The sequence below is a fragment of the Apiospora hydei genome (assembly GCF_038363865.1).
Source record: "Apiospora hydei strain CBS 114990 chromosome Unknown utg000009l_segment0_segment0, whole genome shotgun sequence".
Classification (NCBI taxonomy): domain Eukaryota; kingdom Fungi; phylum Ascomycota; class Sordariomycetes; order Amphisphaeriales; family Apiosporaceae; genus Apiospora; species Apiospora hydei.
In genome coordinates, this window is record NW_027117368.1 from 1,259,894 (window position 1) to 1,284,663 (window position 24,770).

A 24,770-nucleotide genomic window follows, 5' to 3' on the forward strand; every position below is an offset into this window, starting at 1 on the left:
GGACTGCGGCAAAAGAGCCGGTTTGCCTGGTTGGGTATTCTGCTCACTTGATTGTATTATGTTCTGCTCGTGGTCGACTCGGCCGAGAACAAGAGAACAAGCACATTGCGCACTTTGAAATCGATCAGATGAGCCGTCTGGTCGTCATGGCAAGCTTGGCCCGCGATACACGCGGTGCTTGGCTACTGACTCATCGAGTTCCAGCTCTATGGCGAAACACATCAAATCACGGGTTCCATGAAACCAGTTCCCTTGGTTTGGCCTTGAAATACGCGTCGCTGTACACAAGACTCTTCCGAACACCTTTGCACACCGACGGGGCTTCACCCAAGGATAGGTCTCTGCTGATAGCTGCCATGCTTTCTGCTCGACCTGCTTAGGGTTTGGAGCCGCCTATGAGGATAGGCAGGTTGTTTGCGCGTCCTTGCCTTGCCACAATATCTAAGCTGGCTTACCTTCGCTGCTTTGTCCGGAGAAGAGCCCTTTCGTGCTGTTAGTGAGATCCCGGCAGTGGCATCCACCTCGCATGTTCCGAGTCGAAGACAAAAAATGAAAACGCGATGCTGTAGTATGTTATACAGGGTGCTTGTAACATATGGACGGTAGGCCATCGAGCTACGGTAGGTACCTAGTTATACGGGAAACGAGAAATACCACCATTGTCCGTAAATAGAGTCTACGAACCTCAGCCGCCTCCGGCATCACGAAGGTTGCCGGCCGATTGCGTGAAGTCAATCTCTCGCGACGATGCTGTGCCACACAGTGCCAAGATTGGCGAATCCCCCACGAACAAGCTCCAGCACAACCAGCGTTAGCTTCATTTCCGACCCAGGGCAAAGGGTGCCCAATTTACCAATGGCCGATCGCCGTTGAGATTAAAAAGGAGAAGGGAATAAATGAGCTACTGACGAAACATAATTGCATGCGCAGCTGGATCTTCCCTCACTGTTTCGAGTCGTCGTATCATCAAAATCAAGCCAGCCAGCGAGCCAGCCAGCCAGCCATGCCTTGCGGTGCTGGCCTCGGCAGATCATTCATCGCCCGCATCGCCCTAGCTCTGGTCATCCTGACCGTGACTCTTTGTTTCTTGTGGTACCGGGATCTCGTGTCGCCTCCATCGCGGGTGCTCCCCACGCCCCCTTTAACATCTTGCAGAGCCAAGACAAGCAACAGCAGGAGCCTGCAGCGACGACAACGCCGGCGGCGCCCCATGCACAACATCAGAAGGCTACTTTGGGTCCTCGAAATGAAACCTTAGGGGTATGTAACCGCTTAATTTGCTCATCTATCGCAACTTTGTTGATGATGTTAAAACATCGTCGATGTATACATAGTTCGACGCAATCCTCGCCCTGTCCAAGGGAGGAGGCCAATCATGGCGCGTGCAAGGTCTGCAAGCAGCCGCGAAGTTGAGCGGCCTGAACATCAGTGTCCCGCCGCAGCCGACCTGGCTCCCGGAGATGGTTGAGGCCTTCGCCGCCCTCAGCCCCGAAGGCGTCCCGAAGCCCGAGCCGGGCAGCGCAGCCGCCTGGCTCGCGCACATCGACCTGCTCAAGTACGTCCTCCAGAGCCAGCTCAACTCGGCGCTCATCGTCGAGGATGATGTCGATTGGGACGTCCACATCAAGGTAAATACAGAAACTGACTGCGCGCGCGCGCGCGCCCCCGCTTCCATCCATTCTGACGGGTTTCCCTTCCCCTCCAGGACCAAATGAGCAACATTGCAGAAGCCGTGCGCCAGCAGACGCACGCGCCGCATGAACAGACCAATCCCTACGGTAGCAAGTGGGACATCCTGTGGATCGGCCACTGCGGCGACACGCCCATGCCCAACGAAACCGTCAGCCTCTTCCCAGATCCCACGGTCCTGGAGCACAAGCGCTACGTGGGCTTCGCCGGGACCAAGAGCTACCTCCAGGAGCACATCCCCGAGGGCCAGCGGGCCGTCTACCGCTCGCAGGGCGCCGTGTGCTCGTACGCGTACGCCGTGCACAAGTCGGGCGTGCGCAAGGTGCTCGACTTCGTGTCGACGGGGCTGGGCCAGGCCTACGACACCAAGCTCTTCTACGGGTGCCGGTCGGGCATGCTCAACTGCGTCGCCGTCACCCCCGAGGTCATGGTGCACTTCCGCCCGGACTCCAAGTTCGGCCAGACCAGCGAGGTCGACCGGCTGAACGACGGCGACCCTGGAAGGCCGCCAGCGACGACGGGAGCATCGGCGGCCAGGAGGGCGGCGGCCGTCCGGAAAAGGTGGCCACTTCCGTGGCCGAGAAGATCACGGGCACGACCAACAACATCAGGCAAAGCGCGAGATGTATGAGTCTATGGAAGAAGGCTTGTATCGGTGGCCGCAATGTAATTCGGGGGCGACGCCAGTGAGCAAATGCTACAAAGACACTGCCGCTATCAAGATGCGGAGGAAGGCACACACTGGCCATATTGGGATTGAGGGCCCCTGTTTATTCTGTATACTGCTTGTACAAAACATGAATCCGAATACTTGTCATACAAAGCCCTAGTTATGTAGCCTGGAAGCGGAATGTCGCCTAGATGGAGCCCCACGCCCCTAGCGAGCTAGCGAGAGAGACCTCGTGAAACAACGTGGGGTGGGGAGACGACGAGTAAACGTTCCCAGAATAATGTCCAACCCCACTGTCGACTTTCAAATACACTGGAAATCCATCTGCCACATGGAGAGGTACGTTGGCAGTCCCAGTGTACTGGTAAGCCTTTTCGGAGCTTTGCTCCGACCGGCAGCAAATGAGAGCGAGTAACATCAGTACCAACGCCCGCCAGTACGTCATAAGTGTAACGCGGATACTACGTGTGACAACATAGATACCCTTTCCTTGCGAGGCAAATCTGGAGAAGGCCAGCTTCTATCAATGCTCTTATAACTCGACCAAACCCCAGATCAAGGCGTGGAAACCAGAAGTCCTTGCAAACAAATCCGCCGCCGCCATGTCTCAGAAAGAAGAAGTCGTAGAAGAGAACTACTGCCTGCTCCAGGGGTTCGAATGGAACGTGCCCGCGGATCAGAAGCACTACCTCCGTCTGGCGGGCGCGCTGCCGGGCCTCAAGGAGATCGGGATCGACAACGTCTGGCTCCCGCCGGCCTGCAAGGGCCAGGGCGGCGGCCAGGCCAACGGCTACGACATCTACGACCTGTACGACCTCGGCGAGTTCGACCAGAAGGGCAGCCGGGCGACCAAATGGGGGCCCAAGGAGGACTTGGTCGCCTTGAGTGAGAAGGCCCGGGACCTGGGCGTGGGGCTGTACTTCGATGCCGTCCTCAACCATAAGGCGGGCGCCGATGAGAAGGAGAAGTGTCGGGTACAAGAAGTCGACAACGAAGGTGGGTGATATGTTTTCCTAGACATAATGCAACCCTCGTTCGCTTCCTTCTTCTCTATCATCTCTCTTCCTTACCTTTAGCACATCAGCCGATCTTTCTACCTTGCTGACTGAGATCGCGCCTCCCCGCTTCCTCTTGCCAACAGACCGGACCAAAGACGTCGGCGAGCCGTTCGAGATCGAAGCTTGGCTGGGGTTCCGCTTCCCCGGCCGGGGCGACAAGTACAGCGACCAGAAGTACCACTGGGAGCACTTCTCCGGCACCGACTACGACGCGGGGAGCGACCGGACGGGCGTCTTCCGCATCCTGGGCGACGGCAAGCACTGGAGCCGGTCGGTCGGCCGCGAGGCCGGCAACGCCGACTTCCTCATGTTCGCCGACCTCGACTACTCGCACCCCGAGGTCATCGCTGACGTCCTCCACTGGGGCGCGTGGGTCGTCCGGCAGCTGGGCCTGCGGGGCTTCCGCCTCGACGCGTGCCAGCACTTCTCGGAGCGCTTCACCAACGAGTTCGTCGCGCACCTCGAGAAGGAGTTCGGCGGCGTGGTCAGCAGCAAGAAAAACCACAACAAGGGCGACGGCTCCTCCTCCTCCTTGTTCCTCGTGGGCGAGTTCTGGTCCGACAACACGGACGAGATGCTCGAGTACCTCGACAACATGCGGCACCCGTACTCCCTCTTCGACGCGCCGCTCGTGTGCCGCTTTTCGGAGCTGTCGCGGCAGGAGCGGGCAGACCTCCGCACGGTCTTCGACGGGACCCTGGTGCAGGCGCGGCCCGAGGCCGCCGTCACGGTCGTCATGAACCACGACACGCAGCCCGGGCAGACGGTCGAGACGCCCGTCGAGGCCTTCTTCAAGCCCCTGGCGTACGCGCTGATCCTGCTGCGCGCCGAGGGCTACCCGAGCGTCTTCTACGGGGACCTGTACGGCATGAAGCCGGGCCAGGGCAAGGACGGGGCCGAGGGCCAGCCGCCCGCGTGCGATGGTCGGTTGCCTGACCTCGTTCTCGCCCGCAAGCTCTACGCGCACGGCGACCAGGAGGACTACTGGACGGAGCCCAACTGCGTGGGCTTCGTGCGGCGCGGGACCGCGGCGCACCACGCCGGCCTCGCTTGCGTCATGAGCAACGCCGAGCCTGGAGAGATTCGCATGGCGGTCGGGGACATGCACCGGGGTGAGGTCTGGACGGACGTGCTGCGGTGGCAAGGCGACGAAGTGCGGATTGATGACGACGGGTTCGGGCTCTTTCCTTGCGCCGGCACCTCGGTTTCGGTTTGGGTCAACAGGGAGGCTGAGGGCAGGGAGCGTTTCGGTAAATTGTAAGTTGCTAATTTTCTGCCTACTTTCCTTGGAACTTTTACTTGATGCCAAGAGATAATTTGATGGGTGTGATAATAACTCGAGAGTGAGTAGCAACGCCGATATTTACGCCATGGCATGAACAAATGAGCGGAAGAAGGAAGAGCTGGGGCTACGAGATTGATTACGCGGGACTTTGACAGGCGGTTTGGACGTGGCGAGTCCGGCTAATTCCATTGTTTACTTACTTACACATTCCTCACCGCACCATTGCCATTACAGAGTCTGCATCTAGAAAATGCAATCACCAATTTTAATAATTCAAGGTTCAGGGAGAAAGTGTTAATTCATTACCATTTTAATTTACAACTACGTCTTGAGCGAACCATTTTCATGTTCGCTACAACATCAGGGCCAAATCTCGTTACCTACATACCTCATACCGCATCATGACGCGTGTGGATAATATGAGCTGGTTTACAGACCTACCTGTTCAATTGGGTTAAATGATGCGCCGGGGAAGCGATGAGGAAACGGCACTAAGAAGTTCTCGCTTAGGCGTCCTGGTCGTCGCCAATTCCGATGAAGCGCTGCAGATCCTCATCGTCATCATCGTCAAACTGGATGAGGCCGGACGTGTCCGGTGGCGGCGCCGGCTTAGTGAAGTCAAAGGTCGTGCCCTTCGATCCCGGATCCGGCAGCATGAAGGCGATCTGAGCAAGAGTTAGCTCAGCACCGGGGACCCTATCGGAAAAAGGATTCATGAAGTCGTCGCGGTCATCAGGGGCCACGTCGAGCGCAACGTTGACAGGTAGGCTAGCCACGTCGTCGCCGCCACCAAACGCATTGCTCGATGATGACTGATACTGCTGCTGCGGCTTGGCGGTCTGCTTGCCCTTTCCATGGCTTTCAAGCTTGTCGAGGATATACTGCAGCAGGTCAGGGTTGTCCTGGCGGATGATCTTGAGGTAGTGCGTCACCTCCTCGGGTCGATCGTGGAGAAATTGTTGCAGAGCAGCATTCTCCTCGGCATCCTCAAGCACCAAGTCTTGCGGACCGAAGCCGGATTTCTCCGACGCTGGCGCTTGAGGTGCCGTTGGCGGCTGCTGTTGCTGCTGCGGCGCCCAGATCATGGCGTTGGCAGCTGCCTCTGCTTGTGCCCGGCTCTGGGTCTTGGCCTTCTGAACTTCTGTCAGCTTGCGGCGGACGCGGCCGGTGACCAAAGTCTTCAGTAAGTTGGCGCCCCGGCGCTTGGCGGCTTCGTCTGCAGCAGGTCGCTTAGCAGGGACGGGACGCGCCGTCTTGCCAGACAAGGAGGGCGCTTTGGGGTCGACTTGCATATCGCCGAACTTGTCCTTGCATGCCTGGCATTGCTTCCAGACCTCGTGGGGTGTAGCGCACGGTGGCGTGTGGAGCTGCTCGTGGTGCTCGACCTTGTGGCAAACGGTACACTTGATGATGCGACACATGTTTGCGTTCGTGTAAGTAGCGATGGGATATGGGTGGTGATTTGTTGTTTCGTGGAAGGTTCTGATGACAGAGATGGATCTGATGAGATGAAATGATGGGATGGGCAATGGCTTCCCGACATCATTATATACACCAAGGGGTTTCCAACAACTACATTGACTTCCTACATGACAATCGTGGTGTTTACGGAGTAGTGGCTCAAACAATGCTATTTTTCGCCAAACAATTACAGGCTGTTCCTGTGCCATATTGTTTTTAAGAGAACAAACGCCAGTGCCTTTATCCGTCTTGAATCGACTACTTGTTTGAACTGCGTATACTCCCTGGCCTACTATGGTGTCGAAACAAAGGAGGTGTTACCTTGAGCCTTTGTTTCAGCCCATCAGTAATGAAGATTTGGCGTTGGCCAGCCGGGGGACCGGGGGCCTCCACCCAACAGCAACAGTAGCCGACCACGAACACATAACGCCAAGTTCAGTTCGGCGAAGTGCTCGTTCTAGCATCCACACCCAAAGAGGAGGTGTACCAAATCATGGCAAGTAATTCTTCTGTTTCTGTTTCTTCTTCGCAGCACCATCAGGAATCACTGAAAACCTACGGAAGAGGCAGCGAAAACATATGCGCCGACTTATACGAGGCTAGACGGAGGGCCCAGCAGTCCGGCGTGTACGAGGGCGTCCGGCTAGAGTGCCTTGTCGCAAAGCATGAGCCCTTCTTCCGGATGGCCGTAGGTAGCCAAACCATTGCGAAATCTCCCATTCCATTAGATATGCCTCATACCGGGGTCAGTCGTAAACTGGCCGAGATCGAAGGCGAGACCCAAGTCGAAATCAATGCCTCCTCCGCCCAAGAAACATCAACTGCGACTGCGATTTCTAGTCAGGAGAACCTAGTAGGTGATTATGCTCACCACTTTTGTCCGAATCACTCACTACCTGAACCATCTAGTATCACCCTAGTGGCGCGAATGCTACCACCATGCTATACCGTCCCCTACGTTAGGGACCAGTTAGTGCCATTGGCATAGTGTTTACTCAAATGGCCATAGTAATGCTTATACCACTGGGTGAAAGCGACTTTTGATTGATTCATCTACGTAATGATGCCCACTTCCGTATGATACCAAGCTCCAGAGGTTTTCATAATCCTGCAACCAGCTGCTTCCTCTTTGACTCATTCTTTGTCGCCGCCGTTGCTACCGCCGTTGCTGTCACCGTTGCTGCCACCGCCGCTGCCGTCGTTGCCCACGCTGTTGCTGCCGTCGTTGCTGCCGTCGTCTTTCTCTACCAGAAAACCGTTAAAATCAACGACCTTAAAATCTGTCATACGGTAACGGCGTAACTGCTTCAGAGTAGAGTCATCCCAAAAGACCCAAGCGCACATCCGCCGAGTGGCAATGACAAAAACTGCCTCGCGTTGTATAACGGGCTCGTTGGTGTCCCTAATGTGCTTAACTTGCCGATTACGCCACTTGCTCCAGGACACATTCGGCATGATGCCCCCTCGCTGCTTCCCTCATCGAAACGGACTATCGGCATTGCATCGCGAGGGCTCGTCAATCGTGAATCGACTCGAATTCTATGCGCGATGCCCCATTGGTGGTTGCAGCATCGACGGAGACAGCACCGGGGATCCCCATTCAAAACACCCCTCATAAATCCATCGTGGTCGTTCCCAAATGTCAGCCCTCGGTATCGATCCATTTCTGAATGAAGACGGCGTGCGATGTCTTCGTAGACGAGTTCAGAGCGCTTATTGAACGGGCTGACAACACTGTCCCACACTCTCTTGATGCCGCTCGCGAGCTTGGCCCGGAGAAGAAGTTCAGCGTCGAGTCTGGGAATCCCTGGCCCATGCGAGAAATGTTGAACAGGATAGGTTTGCGGTTTGGCGCATTGTTTTTTAATTCTGTCGTCTAGTTGTATCTCATCTACGGCGAGCATCTGAAGAGAGTAGAGATAACCATAAACACAGGCTACTTCCTCGGTTTCCGAAGGGGCGAGTTGGATGAGTGGGTTGTTCCTTCCGTGAAATTCGCCAGCAGACTCAAGGTGGGCGTGGACGCGAGCATAGAACTCAAACCGAAAGAAGGCGCGCTGGAACTTGACGTGCTCATCTTTGCTCAAATGCCTGTTGGGGCCGATCGGGGAGGTCTTTCTTTTTGGTTTCAAAGTTTGGTGAGCCCATTCGGGGGTGTTGTTGTAGATGTAGAAGTCCTTGAGAGGGTCGCATCTGGCCTTTTCTGCGTAATCGTCGATGAAGTCCTTGATGCAGGAGCCTAGTCTGGCAAGAGTAACACCGTGGCAGAGAAGGAACCGATTGTTAGGATAACCAGGAACGGTACAACCAACGAGGACGGTCGAGGGTCTGCTTGGCGCGGCAGGAGCGAAGGCGAATTTTCGTTCCTTCGAGTATCGGACTGCTTTTTCGGCAGCGGCGTAGTCATTGATGGTTTCATGGTCGACGGCGTTCAAGTCAAAAGGGTAAGGTAGAGAGGCCGCTGCCAAGGCATCGTTAAGGACCTCCGGGAGGACGTCACTGCTGACCAAAACGCTGTGCTCGAGGATCTCGCTGTAGTAGGTGTAAAAGATGCGATGGTAAGTGGGTGATGCTGAGATGAGTGAGAGTATGGATGCCGCATCCATCTCCTTTAGAATCATCACCTTTAGCTCGTTGGCCAGTGATTCCAGCTTTGGCGGCGTCATCGTGGTGGTGGTGAGTGTTGCTAGACGGATCTGTTCTCGTATGTTGTTGACGTGAGGTGGTTGATGTTGACCAGTCGGAAGGAAAAGTGCCATTTAATTGTGGTGAGTAGCCGAGTGGAAGCAACAATTCACATGCAGTTTACCAGACAATCACCTACTTACCTAAGGTAGTAATAATCGAATACTTGAATAATTAGTGGTATATGATATGTTACTCCATGGACTGGACTGCGTTGCTGCGAGACTACGTCGTTGCCTCCTTTCCCATCACGCCTCGCTCTTTCCATTTGAGTAAACTATAAGCATTGAATAATTAGCATTGAATAATTGCTAACCGGCTAGGCATCTAGTATTTCCATACGTAGTCCGATACACCATGGAATAATCACACCGGCATGGCGATAGGTGATGATTCCATAGCTCCAGTAACACTTTCGTGTCCTCCCACGTCAGTCATCTGGAGTAACCGGTCAAAACAAATGGCAGAAACGGGATAATTGGCTGGCGATGGAGTAATTGGAATAATCGCGCAAGGAATAGCTGGCTGCGGATGACAGAAGCCAAGGTGAAGTGAATATGACGGGGGCAAGGAAGAATGCCATATCGTCAAGTCAAGTTACATGTAATATGGCATCTGACAGACGACTAGCTTCTCGAAAACAGGACTAAGCAACAAGAACCGTATATTCAATTAACTCTACCTCTTCTTGATGTACACAGGCCAGTCCCCCGGCACCGCGGCAACATAAGTCTTGTACGTCCACTCCTGTTCCGGGTTGACGAGGGAGATATCGTAGCGGCGCACGATGGTTGGCAGGATCTTGGACAGCTCGATCCGTACCAGGTTCTGCCCCACGCAAGAATTGTAGCCTAAGCCAAACTACATGCAATATCGTCAGCGCTCAGTCATGTAAGAGCCTGAGGGAAAGGGTAATGATGAACTTACAGGGATGAAGTACTTGTCCAGCGCCGCCGTCTTCTTATCGTCCCCAAGCCACCTCTCCGGCACGAACTCGTGCGCGTCCGGTCCCCACAGCTCCTCCGACAGCAGTATGCTGGGCAGGTGGACCGACAGCACGGTGCCGGACTCGAAGGTCCGGTCGCCGATGGTGATGCCGCCGCGGGGAGCCACGCGCTGTAGGCCGATGGTGGAGGGCGGGCAGACACGCATGCACTCCTTGATGCATGCTTGCAGATACGGGAGCTTCTGGGCCACCGCAAAGGAAAAGACGGGATGGTCCTGAGATGATTCTCCTATTTGTTGCCGCTGCTCTGCTTCAGCCTCCTCAATCTCGTCCTGGAGTCGCCTCCAAGCATTTGGGTGACGAATCGTATGGTAAATGAAAGACTGCAAAGCACATGTGACGGTATCCGCTCCGGCGCTGCTCGCATGATTAGCTTCCATGGCGTTGGCGGTACCATGTAGAGATGTCTTTATACTCACCTAACATTGGACGTAGCAGCCGCCTGCACGTCCTTGGCCGTCAACCGATCCGGGTGTTTCTCGTGCGTTCTGAGCCAGTGGGCGACGTAGTCGAAACGGGCGTCCGGGTTCTTCTTGCGCTGCTCCAGCGCCCTGATGCTGCGGTCCACGACGTAGTTGGACGGCATCACCAGCTGAAAGAATGAGGCGAAAAGGGGGTTCACGAGCAGCTTCTGCAGCCAGGGGAAATACGGCAGCACGGCCACGTACGCGCCGAAGTCGAGCCCCTGCCGGAGCGAGTCCTCGATGTCGCCTCCTTTCTCCAAAAACCCAAAGCTCTTGGAAAAGATAACTTCGCCTATATGTGCGTGTACAGGTTTGGTCAGCTGTGGTGATTTGTCAATCAGGGAGTCGGGGTCTAATGCACGAAGTGGAGACCGGCAAGAGATAAGGGGGCGGCGACCGGATTTGCTTCTTGGGGGTTTGCTGGCTCACCCATAATATCGTAGGCAATAAATGTGAAGAACTTGGACAATGCCGTCGGTTTCGAGGAGACTGCATGTTCATCCATCCATTTCAATAGCAACTCTGCCTGCGCGTTTATGGCTTGCTCCGACTGCAGGAGGCTCGAGGTGGTGTAAGCGGACGCCAGCAGTCGAGACCTCTCGATCTTCTCTTTCTGGTCCACTGTAGCCATGGGGGTCTTGTAAGTAGAGTCGGGAAAGGTCAAAGTCTCGTACCAGTAGCCCTGCAAGTATAAGCGATATCAAGAGAGCGTGTCAATCAGAGTATCTTTGGAGCCAGGTACTTACCTTGCGTAGCGCTTCGAGCAATAATTTGCGTGGCCCATCGGGATGGGCGACGCTGACTTCATCAGGTGCGATGCGCACGAAATGGCCCAGTCGGCGATGGAGAGCAGTAATGTCTCTGGCGTGCGTCCCATTCTTGATGGTTCTTGCGTGCCAAAGGCGTGTGAAGGCAGCTAGGGACGGACCAGGCACATCTCTAAGAGCCCAGTAGCGACGACAAACTAGTACGACGAGGAGGGTTGGCACTACCAATGCAAGTATAGATCGGATCTCGATAATCGCTGTAGGGCTGATAGCTTCGAAGCTTAAGGCCCACATCGTGAGACGTTCTGTGTCCAGCATCTGTTCTTCTTTCGGACACTTGCCGGTTGAATCATTTTCTTCAAAAGGGACCGAAACCACTGCATTTTAACCTACGCGCTCCCTCCTGCCCTTCTCAGGCAGAAGACTCAAACAGTGATCTTGGTGCCACTTCCATTTGATTTTTGGACTAATAACGCGGCAAAACCCGCCACGATTGACGACGACTTTCCCATCCGAACCATCCGTTTTCATTTTGTGGTTTTCCCTTGGTTTTCCCTTGGCTTTTTCCCCAGGGGTCCAATGCAGCGAATCTGGAACAAGGCACAAACGCGAGATCCGGGTGGAGTTACCCACCGCTTCATGCCTGCTTTTCACGATGCCTAAATGGTGCTGACTACGTTTTGGGGCTGCAAATTTTCCAAATGTGGACAATTGCGCTCGATTTACAAAGCCACACTATACGTCATGCGCAACATGACGTGGTAAAGCTGCATGGAGCGGCTCGGACTGGCTCGGGATCGGAGCTGCCTCCTATCTCCAGATATTATCCCAGCCTGCCTGCTCGATGGCAAAAGCAATAGCCAATTTGCAAAATTCGGCCATGTGCTGAATATCGATGCGCGTTCTTAGCAATTGGATCGGCGTGGGTATAGTGTCTAAACTTACATCGAAGGAAAACTTGCCCGTCTCATCATCCACATAAATGGTATCCTTCACGCTGTGTATGTACGGGTCGAAGTCACCCGGGAACTCTCCTCCGGCTGAGGGATCACCTTCGGTAGCAAAAGCCGATGGGTAGCCAAGCTTCGTGTAAGACAGGTAGTCGGAACCAGCTTTCCTGTACCGAACTGTCAGACCACGCCGGGTATTAGGCTCTTAGGCAACGTGGGTAACACTTACGGATCAATCTCGGCAACGAGAGAAGGGATTGAGGTGTATTCTTCACCCAGCTTCGCGATCCACTGCGTCAGCGGGTCATCTGCCTTGGTCTTGATGAGGACGATCGATTCAGTTGAATTCTTTGCCACGAACCCCAGCGCGTCAAATTCTACCATGGCTCCAATGCGTGCCCCCGACTCTTTTTTGTAGCGCGCCACAGCACTGCTGCCCAGGTTGCCCCCTTCTTCCCCCGCATACCAGTGGAACTCCACAGGACCGTCCTTCGGGATGAACCCGTTCATCACGAGAACCCGGAAGGCCTCGAGAATGGTCACGGTACCGGAGCCATCGTCATCGGCACCTGGCGCGGGGAGAAGAGGAAACAGGTAGTTGGCCGAGTCCTGGTGCGCACCTATGACTGTCAACGGCAGGCTCCAGTTGCGCACTTTGGGATCGAAGCGCGCAATGATCGAAGGTTGCGGGAACGAGTGAGTGAAGTACTCCAGAGAAATATAGCAATGGGCAGGCGCCTCGGTGATGATCTGGGCTATTTGGTCATGAATCCACCGCGCGCTCTCCTCACCAGTCGCACCCCCAAACCAACGATTGTAGTATCCACTCAGGTGTTCTAGATCATCGTACATTCTCTGCTTCGAGATCTGGGGTAATAATCGCTGGATTAGAGGCTGGTTTGTGAGATTAGGAAGGTCTGTAGTTTATCTACATTAACAGATGGGACCAGGCATTGTGAGGGTCAAGGTTCCTTACGGGCTTTCCCGGCCTGTATATCAGCGTGCTGTGCGTAGAATTCGTGATGATCAGTAATATCCACGAACTTCTTGCGCTGTCTTCGTAAGCGCAGCTTGTCGCCTTCCGTCATCCACTGCGGTTTCTCCTCGCCTTGCACATGGAGAAGTCTCGGCTCTGCGAGATCCTTGGCTGCCCCAGGATGCAGAGCGATAAAAGCGTCAACCGGGTCTGCATGTTTGGAGAGGGCGGCAGCTATCGCATCGTCAACGACATGAGGTGATTGAGATCCTGCGGTCTTGTAGGATCCGCCAAGCACGACTTGACCGTCGCCAGAGGGTGCGGTGGCGACCAGCTGCGAGCTACCTACTAGCAAGCAAAATAGCTTCCAGATTCCACCGGATCCAAACATCGTAAGTAAGTTTCAAGTGATTAGTTCTTTCCAGGTTGTTGAGATTGGCATTTGCCTACGTGAAGCTAAGTCTTGGGAGCTCTCCAGGCTTAAATGCACTCGCAATTGCAACCTACCCCAATGTAACTAGGTAAGAGTCCGCATAGGGAGTAAACAATACACCCTAGAAAAGCCCCCAGGTTGCGGGGAAGATAGGTTGGGAGAGAACGTAAGCAGCATCATGAATGCCATCATCTCATCCTTGTCCGGAGCAACTATACGCCATCTGAAGTGCAATGCCGAATACACGACTAGCAATCAGTTCCTCCGAACTGTTGGGGCGAAGAGATAAGGTCGAGGGAGACAAATCCGATTGGTGCAAATAGAGACGAGTGTTACGCAGATTGCTTCGTCTGTTTGCAACCAACATCTCCAAATAGCTTCGATTGCTGTCGTCTTCCTGCCGACGTAAGTCTCACTCATTCATTTCCGTCGTGGTCGTGACGCGGCTTCCACGGTATACCCAATACTGTTCGTGCATTGCGTCTTTGCACCGGGAGTGGTCAAACTCCGACCTGCTGCTCTCTCCGAGTTTGGTATCCCGCGGGTTGCAGTAGAAGAAGAAATGCGCGCTAGCATGGAGGCTGAGATTGCGGCAAGAGCTGTGAGACATCAGGGAGAACCTTAAGGCTAGGTAAGCGCACATGGTTTGCGACTGCCCAATGCGGCGATTAGTTCGACTTATACATTATCGTATGCAACTGGTCGTGAGAGCGTCCAAGATTGACTCATTCCTCAAATAGATCGAGGAACCAGGTATTGCAATGCTGTTCGACACTCATAAGCCTAACCCTTCTCGACTTTCGAGTCGATTGCATCATCCAGGCCGGTTTCGGCTCGGCTAGGGCTCGACCGACTAGGCCGACTAACCCGAGGGTGCTGCACTGCAGTTAGCGCTTTCCGGATGGAAGTGATGGCTTGCCATGATGCCTCCGCTCTTTGATTGCCGTTGGCTGTCGCGTGCTCCTGTAATGTCTACTTGTATTGCATCTTCTCTTTTGTGAGATATTGACCAGCAAGCATGGAAAGTATCCTGCGACCCTTCCGCTGGTTCTACCATGAATTCGGAATCGTCTCGATCCAAGACAGTGGCCGCAATGCCTGGATTATCATCCTTGCACGAGCCTGCCGCATGTTTGCTCACGGTGCTATATCGCTCATACTGGGTACGCTTTGCACACTCCATTCATGTTCTCTCGGGCCAGGGCAACGGCGAAAGGAACGCCCACTCGTCTAAACTGACAAAACCATATAGCCATTTACTTCGCGGCGCTAGACTTTACTGACCACCAGATCGGGCTGTTCATGACCCTGACACTGCTTGGCGATGTCTTCCTGGGCACCTTTATCACGCTGATTGCGGATCGCGTAGGGAGACGCAAGGTCTTACTGGGCGGTTCGTTTCTCATGGTATTCAGCGGCATCATATTCGCCACATTTGAAAACTTCTGGATTCTGCTGTTCGCTGCCGTTGTTGGCGTCGTCAGCGTCACAGGTGGAGACTTTGGACCCTTTCGAAGCATCGAGGAGTGAGTACCCCAGGGTTAATCCCCTTCGACCGCAGAAGGCCCCGGAATACCGCAACTTACACGTCTCTCTAGATCCGTGCTGTCGCAGTTGACTACACCCTCTACGAGATCGGATGTTCTCAGCTGGTACGTTGCTACCTCAACACTCGGGTCATCGCTAGGAAGCGAAGCAGGCGGTCGCATAGTTCACAGATTGCGAGAGCAAAGTGACTGGACACTGGTCAACGCATACCATGCTCTTTTCTGGCTTTATGTTGGCATGGGCACTGTCAACGCTATCCTGGCTGCGCTTTTGACCAACGACTGCGAGTTGCGCAAGCAGGATGATTATACCCAAATCCCACAAGGCGAAACACAGGAAACCAACAGGGGTAATAGTGCGATATCGAGCCCCCTTGACTCCGCACCATCGTCGCCTCAAGTATCACAGAACTGGTTCGGTCGAAGCACAACTTGGCTGAGTGGTCGCCTATCTCAGATATCTGTCCCAACTCGCCGGGTCATGTACAAGCTGTGGATTTTACTCGCGCTTGACTCGATCGCAGATGGAATGGTGCCTTACTCTTGGACTACCTACTACATGGACGAAAACTTCCACCCATTAAAGTCTACTCTGGGCGATGTTACGTCAGTCAGCTACTTCCTTGGCGCCACCTCTGCCATGTTTGCCGGCCCATTAGCACGACGAATTGGCCTGGTGAACACGATGGTATTCACTCACGTTCCGTCATCTGCTGCCGTATTGCTATTTCCTCTACCGCACGTCTTCTGGATGACCGTGGCTTTGCTACTTGTGCGAAGCGCCCTGAACCCTCTCGACCAGGCCCCGCGCACCGCTCTTATCGCGGCTGTCGTTAGGCCCGAGGAGCGTACTGCCGTCATGGGAATTACCAGCCTGGTTCGGACGTGTGCGGCCATGATCGGACCTACATTGACCGGACTACTGGCGGCTAATGAACAGTTCTGGGTGGCTTTTGTCGTTGCCGGTATTGCGCGACTGTCGTACGATTTCGGTCTTTATGCAATGTTCATCAATATCAAACTCCATCAGCATGAATCTGAACCCGGAAGTACCTTGGACGGGCAGATGGATGAAGAGCAGCCCCTCGAGCTCGAAAGAGTCTCTTTCTCCAGTTCCGAAAACGAAGGCTTGGAGATCAGAACGAAGAGGAAGGAAGGTGGCGCGAGTCTATTACTTCAGTTGCCCGTCCAGAACGAAAGGGTGAGAAGCAGAAGCCCGCACAGGTCGTCCGTCTTGGACAGCTAAGCTCAACAGAACCGCATGGATGGAGTGCCTGTATGCAAAGTAGACGAAGTAACGACAGAAATATTGATTATAAACTAACTGGGTATCGACTATTCCTTCTCAACACGAGCGCAAAAGATCTTGCAACCAAGTCAGGGAACATGATCCCAGATGATACCTTGCACTCCGCGATTATTTCCAGATCGTCTCTGGACCTCAACGCAGTGCCGACATGATTTTGAGATTGATGCCTTGACAACCTACACGCGACGAAAAGTCTCAGGAGCTCTTGTCATACATGTTCTCCATCTGCGTAGCCTCGCCCTTATCGCTAAGGTCCCGGCTCTTCTCCTGTACCGGCGGCGCAACAGTCTGGTCCATCTGATAAAGGGGTGGCATGGGCTCCACGTCCTGGAACAGGATAAACTTCCGGAAGTACCACGGTAGCTTCTTCAGGTAGTAGGCCGCATGGTCGCGGTTCCTGACCTCGAACACCTTGTCGAGCTCCTCGAGCGTGAGGTTCTTGGTCTCCGGCAGGAAGAAGTAGCAGAACACCCAGCCAATCAGGTTCCACGTCCCGTAGTAGCAGAATGCGCCCGTGTCCCCGAAGGCGTCGACTAGGGGAAGCCAGCTGAAGCTGATGATGAAGTTGAAACCCCAGGTCACCGCGGTAGCACTGTTGGCCATCCATCATTAGCGTCTGATTGAGAAAGGGGGGTGGGGGCAAGACAGATTCAGCGGGCGGGGGTGGACATACCTGCACATTCCGATATCTCGGATATGGAGTGGGAAAGCCTCGGCGGAATAGGTGAAAGGCACTGGACCGGAACCAGGAGAATAGCAAGCCATAAACACGAACAGGCCCGTCGCGACCATGGCGAGCTTGAACTGCGAGGGGCTCTCAGGGTCGTTATCCGGGATGAGGAAGCTGAAGCCGGTCCAGTACATGAAGATGGCCATGAGCGGGTAGGTGACGAGCAGCAGGTTGCGGCGCCCGAAGGTGTCGATGGTGTAGATGGCGGGGATGGCGAAGATCCAGTTGACGAGCCCGGTGCCCATGGTGAAGAGCAGGGCCTCGTCGCGCGTGTACTTGGCGCGCTGGAACATGTCCATGCTGTAGTAGACGATGACGTTGACGCCGCAAAACTGCTGCATGAACATGACGAACCACGACGACTGCGCCGCGCGCCGGTTGCGCCGCACCGTGAAGAAGTCCTTCCAGCTGCGGCCGGCCCGCTGCGACTCCTCGATCTGCAGCAGCTTGTGCGCGTAGTACATGTCGCGCGCGGCCTGGACGCGGCTGAAGCGGAGGCGCGAGATGGCGTCGAAGGCCTTGGTGTACTGGCCCTTCTCCATGTACCAGCGCGGGCTCTCGGGGCAGAAGTAGACCTGCAGCATCACGACCAGGGGCGGGACCGAGGTCGAGGCCATGATCCAGCGCCACTGCGTCTCCTCGCCGAAGATGGTGACTTTGCTGAAGGCGACGCCCATGATGGTGCCCAGCGCGATGCCGAAGGCCGTCCACATCTGCCACATCATGGTAAGCGCGCCGCGGATCGTCTTGGGCGTCGACTCGGCCGAGTAGACGGGCGTCGTGCTCGACTTGGCGCCGACGGCGAAGCCTAGAAAGAAGCGCGCCACCAGCAGGTTGTACCACGAGTCCGCCGCCGCCATCCAGAAGCCCGTGATGACGGACATGGCGCAGCTCACGAAGATGGTGCCGCGACGGCCTAGGTACTTGTTCAGGACCGGGTTGCTCCAGCAGCCGATCAGCGCGGAGCAGAGGTAGGGGGCGCCGTTGACGAGACCTTGGATCTCGGATCTCGTGATGTTGAGTTCCTTAAAGTAGAAGTCCTATGTGGCGTTGACAAGAAAGGGGTCAGCGAGACTTGTCCATTGGATTATCTGACCAAAGTGTCGAGAGTGAAAAAGAAGGTGTAGAAGATGGGACAATGAGTCTATAAGCATGATCGGCTTACCTGGGCGGCGTTCACGGCGGACTGGTCCATGCCCTGGACGATAGCCGAACCGGCACATAGGGTGCAGAGGAAGTAAAGCATGAACGGCTGGCTCCAGCGATGGGTGATCTCCCTACGGAGCAAATCCTTTTCGTCTTCGCGCAGCTCCTTGATCTGCTCGAAAGCGTAGTCTTGGTTGGTCACCTGTGCCACCAAGGCGCCCTTGATGAAGTCCTCGCGGTGCTCGGTCAAGCCCCTTTCTTGGATGAACCCTACGACGTCGGCAACGACCTCTTCTCGGCTCATACCAGTAAGGGGATTATTGAGGAGGGTGCCAAGGGATGCCTCATTCCGGTGGCTGACCTGTGGCTCAGGGGCCTCGAGGTCTGTCCGCTTCTCTGCCATGTCAGCGTTTCTGCTATGCAACTTTTGGCAATGTCCTATATGTATTGTGTGGCGCCACCCTCAATACGAGTGAGTGGGAAGGAGGTGAGAGACATTGGCACGTTCCCATCGAAGGGGGCCAGGTGAGCGCGCGTGTTTAAATAGCCACAGCACAGAGTATGGTCTTGACCAACACGCTGGGCCTAACAAATGCCCGATCTCGTTATGAGTAGGTGATCGGCCGTGTTTCTTCCCCATCCTCCATGTGACAGTATCTGCCCACCGCATTGGTAACCCCCAAGAAGCTGGGGAATGTGGACCACCATCCTTCATTCATGGATGCGCCATGGTTACGCCGTGAATGCGCCGAGGATTTCTTGATCTTACACTGCCTTCTTGGGCACCATGGTACGATGTGACGACTATGGCGGTCTCGTCGAGTGAACGTCGGCATTGCGGCAAGGTGCAAGACGGTCGAAAAGGCCGCAAATGGCTGGGCGTAAGCACGTTTCCGGGCGAGACCCAAGTGCCGTAGAGACTCGGCTGACGAAACGATGGCATCTCGGCGTTCTTGGTCGCGCCGCCGATGACGCACGCCGGGAAATATGCCAAGCTATAGTTGATGGGCGCCGAGAATAAGGGCAACCCATCCGGCGGCACACGACCTGCGCGACCGGCACAACATGCGCGCCGGAATTCACTGAGAAGGAGGGAGGGTAAAGGGGGGTTGCATTCAAGTAACGATAGAGTTCTCGATTAAATATTCAGAATATGTAACCTAACATGGTCCGAGGAGATCTACGGAGAGCGTCTGTTGTGGTGTTGGTGGCGTCTGGCAATCCTTGAACGAATGAAAAACACGATGGGACCCAAGCCTGGGATTCAGACTTGGCCGCATTCCCCAAGAGCCAACGTTCCCACATGGAGCCACTTATCATTTTGCTGGGTCCTGAGAAACTCTGGAGAAGCGTGAGAAGTGTAGGAACGCCCCCCCTCGCCCCCCCTTTCAATCCACATCGACATTGTTACAAATGTCGCCAAACGTCTCGAGCATATGATCCAGCCCGTCCCTGACCTCGACGGCGCGCACGGCGGAGTCCTTGCCCAGCACCATCTGGACCTCCGTCCCCCGACCCGCGCCGGCCCCCTCGCCCACCATGACGTCGTAGACGGCCCGGACGGCCTTTTGTGGTCGCCCTGGGCCCGGAACTGGCCGCTCTGGAAGACATCGATGGTCTTGCCCACCATGTTGTTATGGTAGTCCGGGTCGAGCGGCTGCGCCACCAGTCGCACCGAGCGCCCCATGGGCGTGTCGAAGGAGCCCAGGTACACCTGCAGCACGCGGACCCCGAATTCGGCCACTTCCTTGGCCAGCGTTTTGCTGACACCTGAGGAGATAAGGTAAACAGTTAGTCATTCGATGATGCTGAATAACTACTGGATATATGTAGCCCCTTTTTGAGTAGAAAGACAACGGCAAAGAATGTGTCTCCTCTTCACATTCTTTTGATTTGCTATAATTAACCTCAGTAACTTACCGTCGAGAGCAGCTTTGCTCGCACCATAGACCCCCAGCGCATGCCGCGCCTCGAGCCCTGACCCGGAGCTCAGATTGACGATCACGCCGCGGCGGCGACGGCGCATGTGCGGGAGCGCGGCGCGCATGAGGCGGTAGGGCCCGAAGAAGTTGGTCTCCATGATGTCGCGGACCTCCTGGTCGGCGAAGCCCTCGACGGGCCCCGTGATGGCGAAGCCGGCCGAGTTGACCAGGACGTCGACGGGCGTCGACTCGCGGGTCTCGAGCCGGTCGATGACGGCGCCGCAGTCGGCGTCGCTGGCGTCGAGCTGGAGCCACCGGCCCCGGCCCGCGGGTTCGGCCCCTTCGATCTCGGATACCAGCTCGGGCGTCTTGCTCGGGTCCCTCGACGTCGCGATGACGCGGTGGCCGGATGCTAGGGCGTGGCGCGCGAACTGCAGACCGAAGCCTGAGGAGCAGCCGGTGATGAGCCAGGTCAGTGGCCCGGTATTTGAGGCGGTGTTATTGGTGGTGGAGGAATCCATGCTGATATGCTCGTTGTCTGTCTATATGGATCAACCGTGTCGTATTTGGTTCAGGATAGAATTCGAAGAAAACCATTACCTGGGGGGTTACGAGGCGAGTACCTTGAAGACGCAGGTCTACTCCCTTTTCTATTGAGGGTTGGGATCTTTCGTCAAACCATTTGTTTGTCTCATACCGGAGGTGGAGATAAGCCCTTATTTCCCCCAACTCCGTTGACCCCCCGAAGCCACCCGACTTGCTCTAAACTGAAAATACCGGGGCTTTGAACTGGTCGCTTACTTCAGAAAGATCGTCGTTTAGACAACCTCGGCCGATTATGTGAACAGGGATGTAGAGTCGCAACGTTCGAATTGCACTGTCATATCATGCCCTTGAGGTGCGAGGTAGGTAGAATGTCCATGTCTTCGAAGAATATCTATCAGTACTACCTGGTGAGAATGACATTTTATTCTGAACAAATGGACTCGACTTCGCGTCTTATGAATATCCTGAAAACTCGAACTGATATAGTTTCTACTTCGCAAAGGAAGAAACCGGAGCTTGTCGGTTACTTTGCTCTCCCGTAACCTAGGTATGCCTGTTCAGACCTTGCCCGCACCGGATGTTGCTTGGCTAGCCCGTAACTAACACTCGAAACGTGCTCTAGTAACTGCTCTCCCTCATGTTTCAAATCCTCCCTTTGAACGTAGAGATCGCCCAGCAATTTCTCGGACATCAGCCGATAGGGATCTTCCGGGTCATGGATCTCTTCGTGTTTGCTCACAGCATGCTCGAGAACTTCGACCGCGGCGTCGGAGTCCCCGTTCGCGATATATGCGGCTCCCAGCCAGTGCTGGGCCATCAGGTGGCTCGTCTCATACTCGTCGAAGTCGTCATTCCCTTCGTAGTCAATCGTGTCGTACAACCGCACCGCGGACCGGAGAAAGTTGAGCCCTGCTACGTGTCGCCTGTCCGCGAGATACGCCCTTCCGAGCAGAAACTTGCCTTCCAGTATCTGATGATCGATTGAACTAAGACGATTGGTACCTATAAGAATACCATGCACCCGCACAACATGCTCGAGTATGCGGATTGCCTTCGCGATCTGTCCATCGTCGAGATATGCGCTCGCGAGAACCCTCTCGCACCTTAGACGCTCCGGATCGTCCTCGTCTCGTTTAAGCACATGTGTGTCCCTCACAGGCTCTAACAGCATAACCGCTGTGTCGGGCATGCCAATAGCTAGGTATGCGCTTCCGAGGCCAAAATGCAACGAGTTGTCGGGATTGTAATTACCGTATCTCTTGAAGACGTCGGTCCGGTCAAAGACCTTCTCGAAGTAGTCTATAGCTTTGTGGAATTGGTGGCGCACGGATAGGCATTTACCTAGTCGGAAGCACAAGTCATACTTCTCGTCAATGTCGTACGGCCCGCTTTGCGAGATTAGATGGCGTGTGTGTGGTAGGTAGCGTGGCCACAAGTCACCTCCCCCTCGCCTCCCAAGCGGCTTCGACTTGCTGAAGCGTCTTGATCATGGCGTCGTCTGTTCTGCCTTGGTTTTTCACCCATTGCTTCGTTGCGACGTGTACAAGACTGTGCATGTCGTACATCAAGTCATCGTCGCTCGCCGTGTCTTCGTCATCAGACATGTCTTCGTCTTGCATCTCTACATCCTGCACTGCTTCATTCAGCGACTTGCCGGTTTGCATCTCATCAACTTGCATCTCGTCGTTTTGTGTCAGATCATCTCTCGTCTCGTTCTCTTCTCGACTAGTCAAGAAAGCGTATGCATCAAGGGTGCCAATGGCGTTTTCTGTGATTTCCTCGGAGTTTAGTAGCGTGGGCAAGAGTGTGCGAGGGATTGCCTTGGGCTCAATACAGGAGATGAACTCCAGCAGCTTGGCTGCAGGCGGATCTATGTCGCAAATCTGATTGAAAGAAATAACCCAAGTCAAAGTCAGGGCGTTGGGGGTTTGCGGATACCGCGTGTGGTCGGGGAGGTTCCGTTGCATCAGAGCGGCCTGCTGCCTCTGGAGCAGACTCAAGTACCTCTGGATCGTCTTCCGGGTCTTGTTGAGGTATGCCGCGGCCTGGGAAATGGCCAAAGGTAGATACTCAAGTTTCTGCAGAAGCTCCATCGTGGATCGTGTGTCGTCAAGTAGCTCTTGATTCAATAGTGACGTACGTAAGAAGTTCCCAGCATCGTTCCGACTCATGTGCGGCAACGTGATGAGATTTGTCCCGGCCAGTGCGGTGCCAGCGGACCTGTTGCGCGTTGTACAGACCGTCAGTCCCAAGTCACTGTGCGGCAAATAGTCACGAATACCGGCCACAGTATTCTCGTCGTCTGTATTGTCGAGGACCAATAACCAGTTCCCTGCTTCTGCCGAGTTTAGAAAGTCTCGAACGGGTGCTCTTGGGTCTTCCTTGTCAGGACCCTTTTTGATGATCCCGACCTTCTTTCCAATTTCGGAGTACGCCTGTTGGAAGCTCTCGGAACTCATAACAGGCACCCAGAAAATGGAGTATTTTGAGCGATTGTCCTTGACCCAGTAGGTAAATTGCAATGCCAACTGGGTTTTGCCAACACCACCCAGTCCGTCGATAGCAATCTTTGCGCACTCTGGCGTGCCATATATTTCCTCCCCGTTGTCCTCTTCATACCCAAACAGCTTTTTCTTCATACAGACCAAGTATTGATCTCGGCCGATGAAGTTTCTGTTTCTGGGGAACGGGATGTGATATTGCGGCATACGGATGGTTTCGTTATGACGTTGTTTGTTTCCTTTAAGACAGACAGAAATTAGCAAATTCCTCATGACACGAGCAACCAAAATGTGTACTGTAATAATCTGTATGAATAGCCCAAACTATAGCACGGTGGTTTACAATGCGGAAAATCGCTGCTCCAGTGCGTTATATGCCTCCTTACTCTCTCCTTGGGCCGTTTCCACACTCCCTGCTTGACCCATCATCGACAAAGCAAGTAACTCACGTTTCTTGAGCGCCTTCTCGTAAACCTGATGGATGTTGTGCTGGACGATCTCTAGGTTATCTCGGCTTTCCTGGTCCAATCCAAACTTGCACACCTTGCTGTGATCCGCATTGAGCTTGACGATGTTCTCATTGTCGCCGGATAAGAATAGCCGGGAGCTGTCTTGCAGCACAACCTTTTTTTTCTACATGTCAGTACCCCGGACGGCGATCTCAAAACCGGGAAAGAGTCAACTTACGTCGTCAAAGGCGCCCCAGAAGGAAACAATGTCGTAGTGGGGAAACTGGTGGCGTCGGTGTTCCTCCAAGACCTCGGAAAAAAGACTGCCCTTCTTCAAAACCTCCATGACGCTTGAGCCTTTCTGCCAGTCCAATGTCCTGGCAATGTTTGATGCTATGGTGCCCAGCGCCACCTTCTTCTTTTCGCCTCCTCGCTGCGGCGTCGCGAAGAAGACGAGCCCCGACGTCGCGTCCTTGATGGACGTGTAGTGCGGGTTATTATGGGCATTGATCAGCGCCTGCTCTACCAGCAGGCCTCCCATGCTGTGACAGAGGAATATGATGGGCCGTGTTTCGCTCGCGTTTCTTCGCTTCACCAAGATGGCCTCGAGCAGCTCGCTTGCCTTCTCTACGAAGTTGCCCCGGTCTTGTCCGTACACCACCGTTGCGTTGTACTCGTACAGGAGGATTCTGGCGCCAGGGACTTCCGCTGGAAGGTCCTCCCGGAGCCAGAGGTGGCCGGCGGGCCCCTCGGGTGTACGCCATGTATCCCAGGCGTGGTCGGTATCGCCTTTGGACCGTGGGTTCAGGCCATGAACAGCAACGATGCTAGCGAGTGTGTCAGTTCAACAGCACCAATTGGGTTGGATGATGATCCTGCCTACTCGGCTTTGGGAGCTTCGGTGGGCGACTCATCGCTTGGATCTGGAACCAGCTGACGTAGTGGCTAGGATATTGTCAACTCGGAGTTCTCTAATAACTGAGCGCCTTAAGACTAACCATATCGATCACTCGATACTCGCATCAACCTAGAAGCATGTATTTAATGTGTGATGATCGTAGGATATTCGATAGCCAACCTGCTCAGTACAGAGTGAATGAAGCCGGAGATAGACAGACAGCGCAACCTCTCGGGCCATATATGTCAGCCTGTTCTGGGTGGCAGTACTGCCACACT

General features: G+C 54.7%; 10 protein-coding genes across 10 annotated transcripts; 3 read left to right on the forward strand and 7 right to left on the reverse strand.

Annotated features, from left to right (window-relative positions):
- Positions 1-1,003: 1,003 nt before the first annotated feature.
- On the forward strand, positions 1,004-2,379 carry PG997_012143 (glycosyltransferase family 25 protein; the record flags this gene model as incomplete). The annotated part of the gene is made up of 4 exons (XM_066816457.1): positions 1,004-1,123; positions 1,335-1,628; positions 1,706-2,161; positions 2,194-2,379. The coding sequence occupies 4 exons, from the start codon at positions 1,004-1,006 to the stop codon at positions 2,377-2,379; spliced, it is 1,056 nt and encodes a 351-aa protein (XP_066662149.1).
- A 582-nt stretch (positions 2,380-2,961) lies between these two features.
- Positions 2,962-4,678, forward strand: PG997_012144 (glycoside hydrolase family 13 protein; the record flags this gene model as incomplete). The annotated part of the gene is made up of 2 exons (XM_066816458.1): positions 2,962-3,355; positions 3,501-4,678. 2 exons carry the CDS (start codon positions 2,962-2,964, stop codon positions 4,676-4,678), a joined length of 1,572 nt encoding a protein of 523 aa, XP_066662150.1.
- Positions 4,679-5,208: 530 nt separating this feature from the next.
- Positions 5,209-6,123, reverse strand: PG997_012145 (uncharacterized protein; the record flags this gene model as incomplete). Its single annotated transcript, XM_066816459.1, has 1 exon — positions 5,209-6,123. One exon carries the CDS (start codon positions 6,121-6,123, stop codon positions 5,209-5,211), a length of 915 nt encoding a protein of 304 aa, XP_066662151.1.
- Positions 6,124-7,297: 1,174 nt separating this feature from the next.
- Positions 7,298-8,829, reverse strand: PG997_012146 (uncharacterized protein; the record flags this gene model as incomplete). The annotated part of the gene is made up of 2 exons (XM_066816460.1): positions 7,298-7,465; positions 7,591-8,829. The coding sequence occupies 2 exons, from the start codon at positions 8,827-8,829 to the stop codon at positions 7,298-7,300; spliced, it is 1,407 nt and encodes a 468-aa protein (XP_066662152.1).
- A 697-nt stretch (positions 8,830-9,526) lies between these two features.
- Positions 9,527-11,379, reverse strand: PG997_012147 (uncharacterized protein; the record flags this gene model as incomplete). Its single annotated transcript, XM_066816461.1, has 5 exons — positions 9,527-9,709; positions 9,776-10,211; positions 10,274-10,610; positions 10,748-11,000; positions 11,065-11,379. The coding sequence occupies 5 exons, from the start codon at positions 11,377-11,379 to the stop codon at positions 9,527-9,529; spliced, it is 1,524 nt and encodes a 507-aa protein (XP_066662153.1).
- A 516-nt stretch (positions 11,380-11,895) lies between these two features.
- PG997_012148 (Bacterial leucyl aminopeptidase) lies at positions 11,896-13,402 on the reverse strand (the record flags this gene model as incomplete). Its single annotated transcript, XM_066816462.1, has 4 exons — positions 11,896-11,970; positions 12,031-12,202; positions 12,265-12,952; positions 13,012-13,402. The coding sequence occupies 4 exons, from the start codon at positions 13,400-13,402 to the stop codon at positions 11,896-11,898; spliced, it is 1,326 nt and encodes a 441-aa protein (XP_066662154.1).
- Positions 13,403-14,462: 1,060 nt separating this feature from the next.
- Positions 14,463-16,237, forward strand: PG997_012149 (uncharacterized protein; the record flags this gene model as incomplete). The annotated part of the gene is made up of 3 exons (XM_066816463.1): positions 14,463-14,607; positions 14,697-14,970; positions 15,043-16,237. The coding sequence occupies 3 exons, from the start codon at positions 14,463-14,465 to the stop codon at positions 16,235-16,237; spliced, it is 1,614 nt and encodes a 537-aa protein (XP_066662155.1).
- Positions 16,238-16,495: 258 nt separating this feature from the next.
- PG997_012150 (uncharacterized protein) lies at positions 16,496-18,579 on the reverse strand (the record flags this gene model as incomplete). Its single annotated transcript, XM_066816464.1, has 3 exons — positions 16,496-16,892; positions 16,974-18,070; positions 18,196-18,579. The coding sequence occupies 3 exons, from the start codon at positions 18,577-18,579 to the stop codon at positions 16,496-16,498; spliced, it is 1,878 nt and encodes a 625-aa protein (XP_066662156.1).
- A 985-nt stretch (positions 18,580-19,564) lies between these two features.
- Positions 19,565-20,619, reverse strand: PG997_012151 (uncharacterized protein; the record flags this gene model as incomplete). Its single annotated transcript, XM_066816465.1, has 3 exons — positions 19,565-19,741; positions 19,804-19,946; positions 20,097-20,619. The coding sequence occupies 3 exons, from the start codon at positions 20,617-20,619 to the stop codon at positions 19,565-19,567; spliced, it is 843 nt and encodes a 280-aa protein (XP_066662157.1).
- A 548-nt stretch (positions 20,620-21,167) lies between these two features.
- PG997_012152 (uncharacterized protein) lies at positions 21,168-24,595 on the reverse strand (the record flags this gene model as incomplete). Its single annotated transcript, XM_066816466.1, has 6 exons — positions 21,168-22,032; positions 22,085-23,384; positions 23,595-23,778; positions 23,833-24,421; positions 24,478-24,539; positions 24,593-24,595. 6 exons carry the CDS (start codon positions 24,593-24,595, stop codon positions 21,168-21,170), a joined length of 3,003 nt encoding a protein of 1,000 aa, XP_066662158.1.
- Positions 24,596-24,770: the final 175 nt, after the last annotated feature.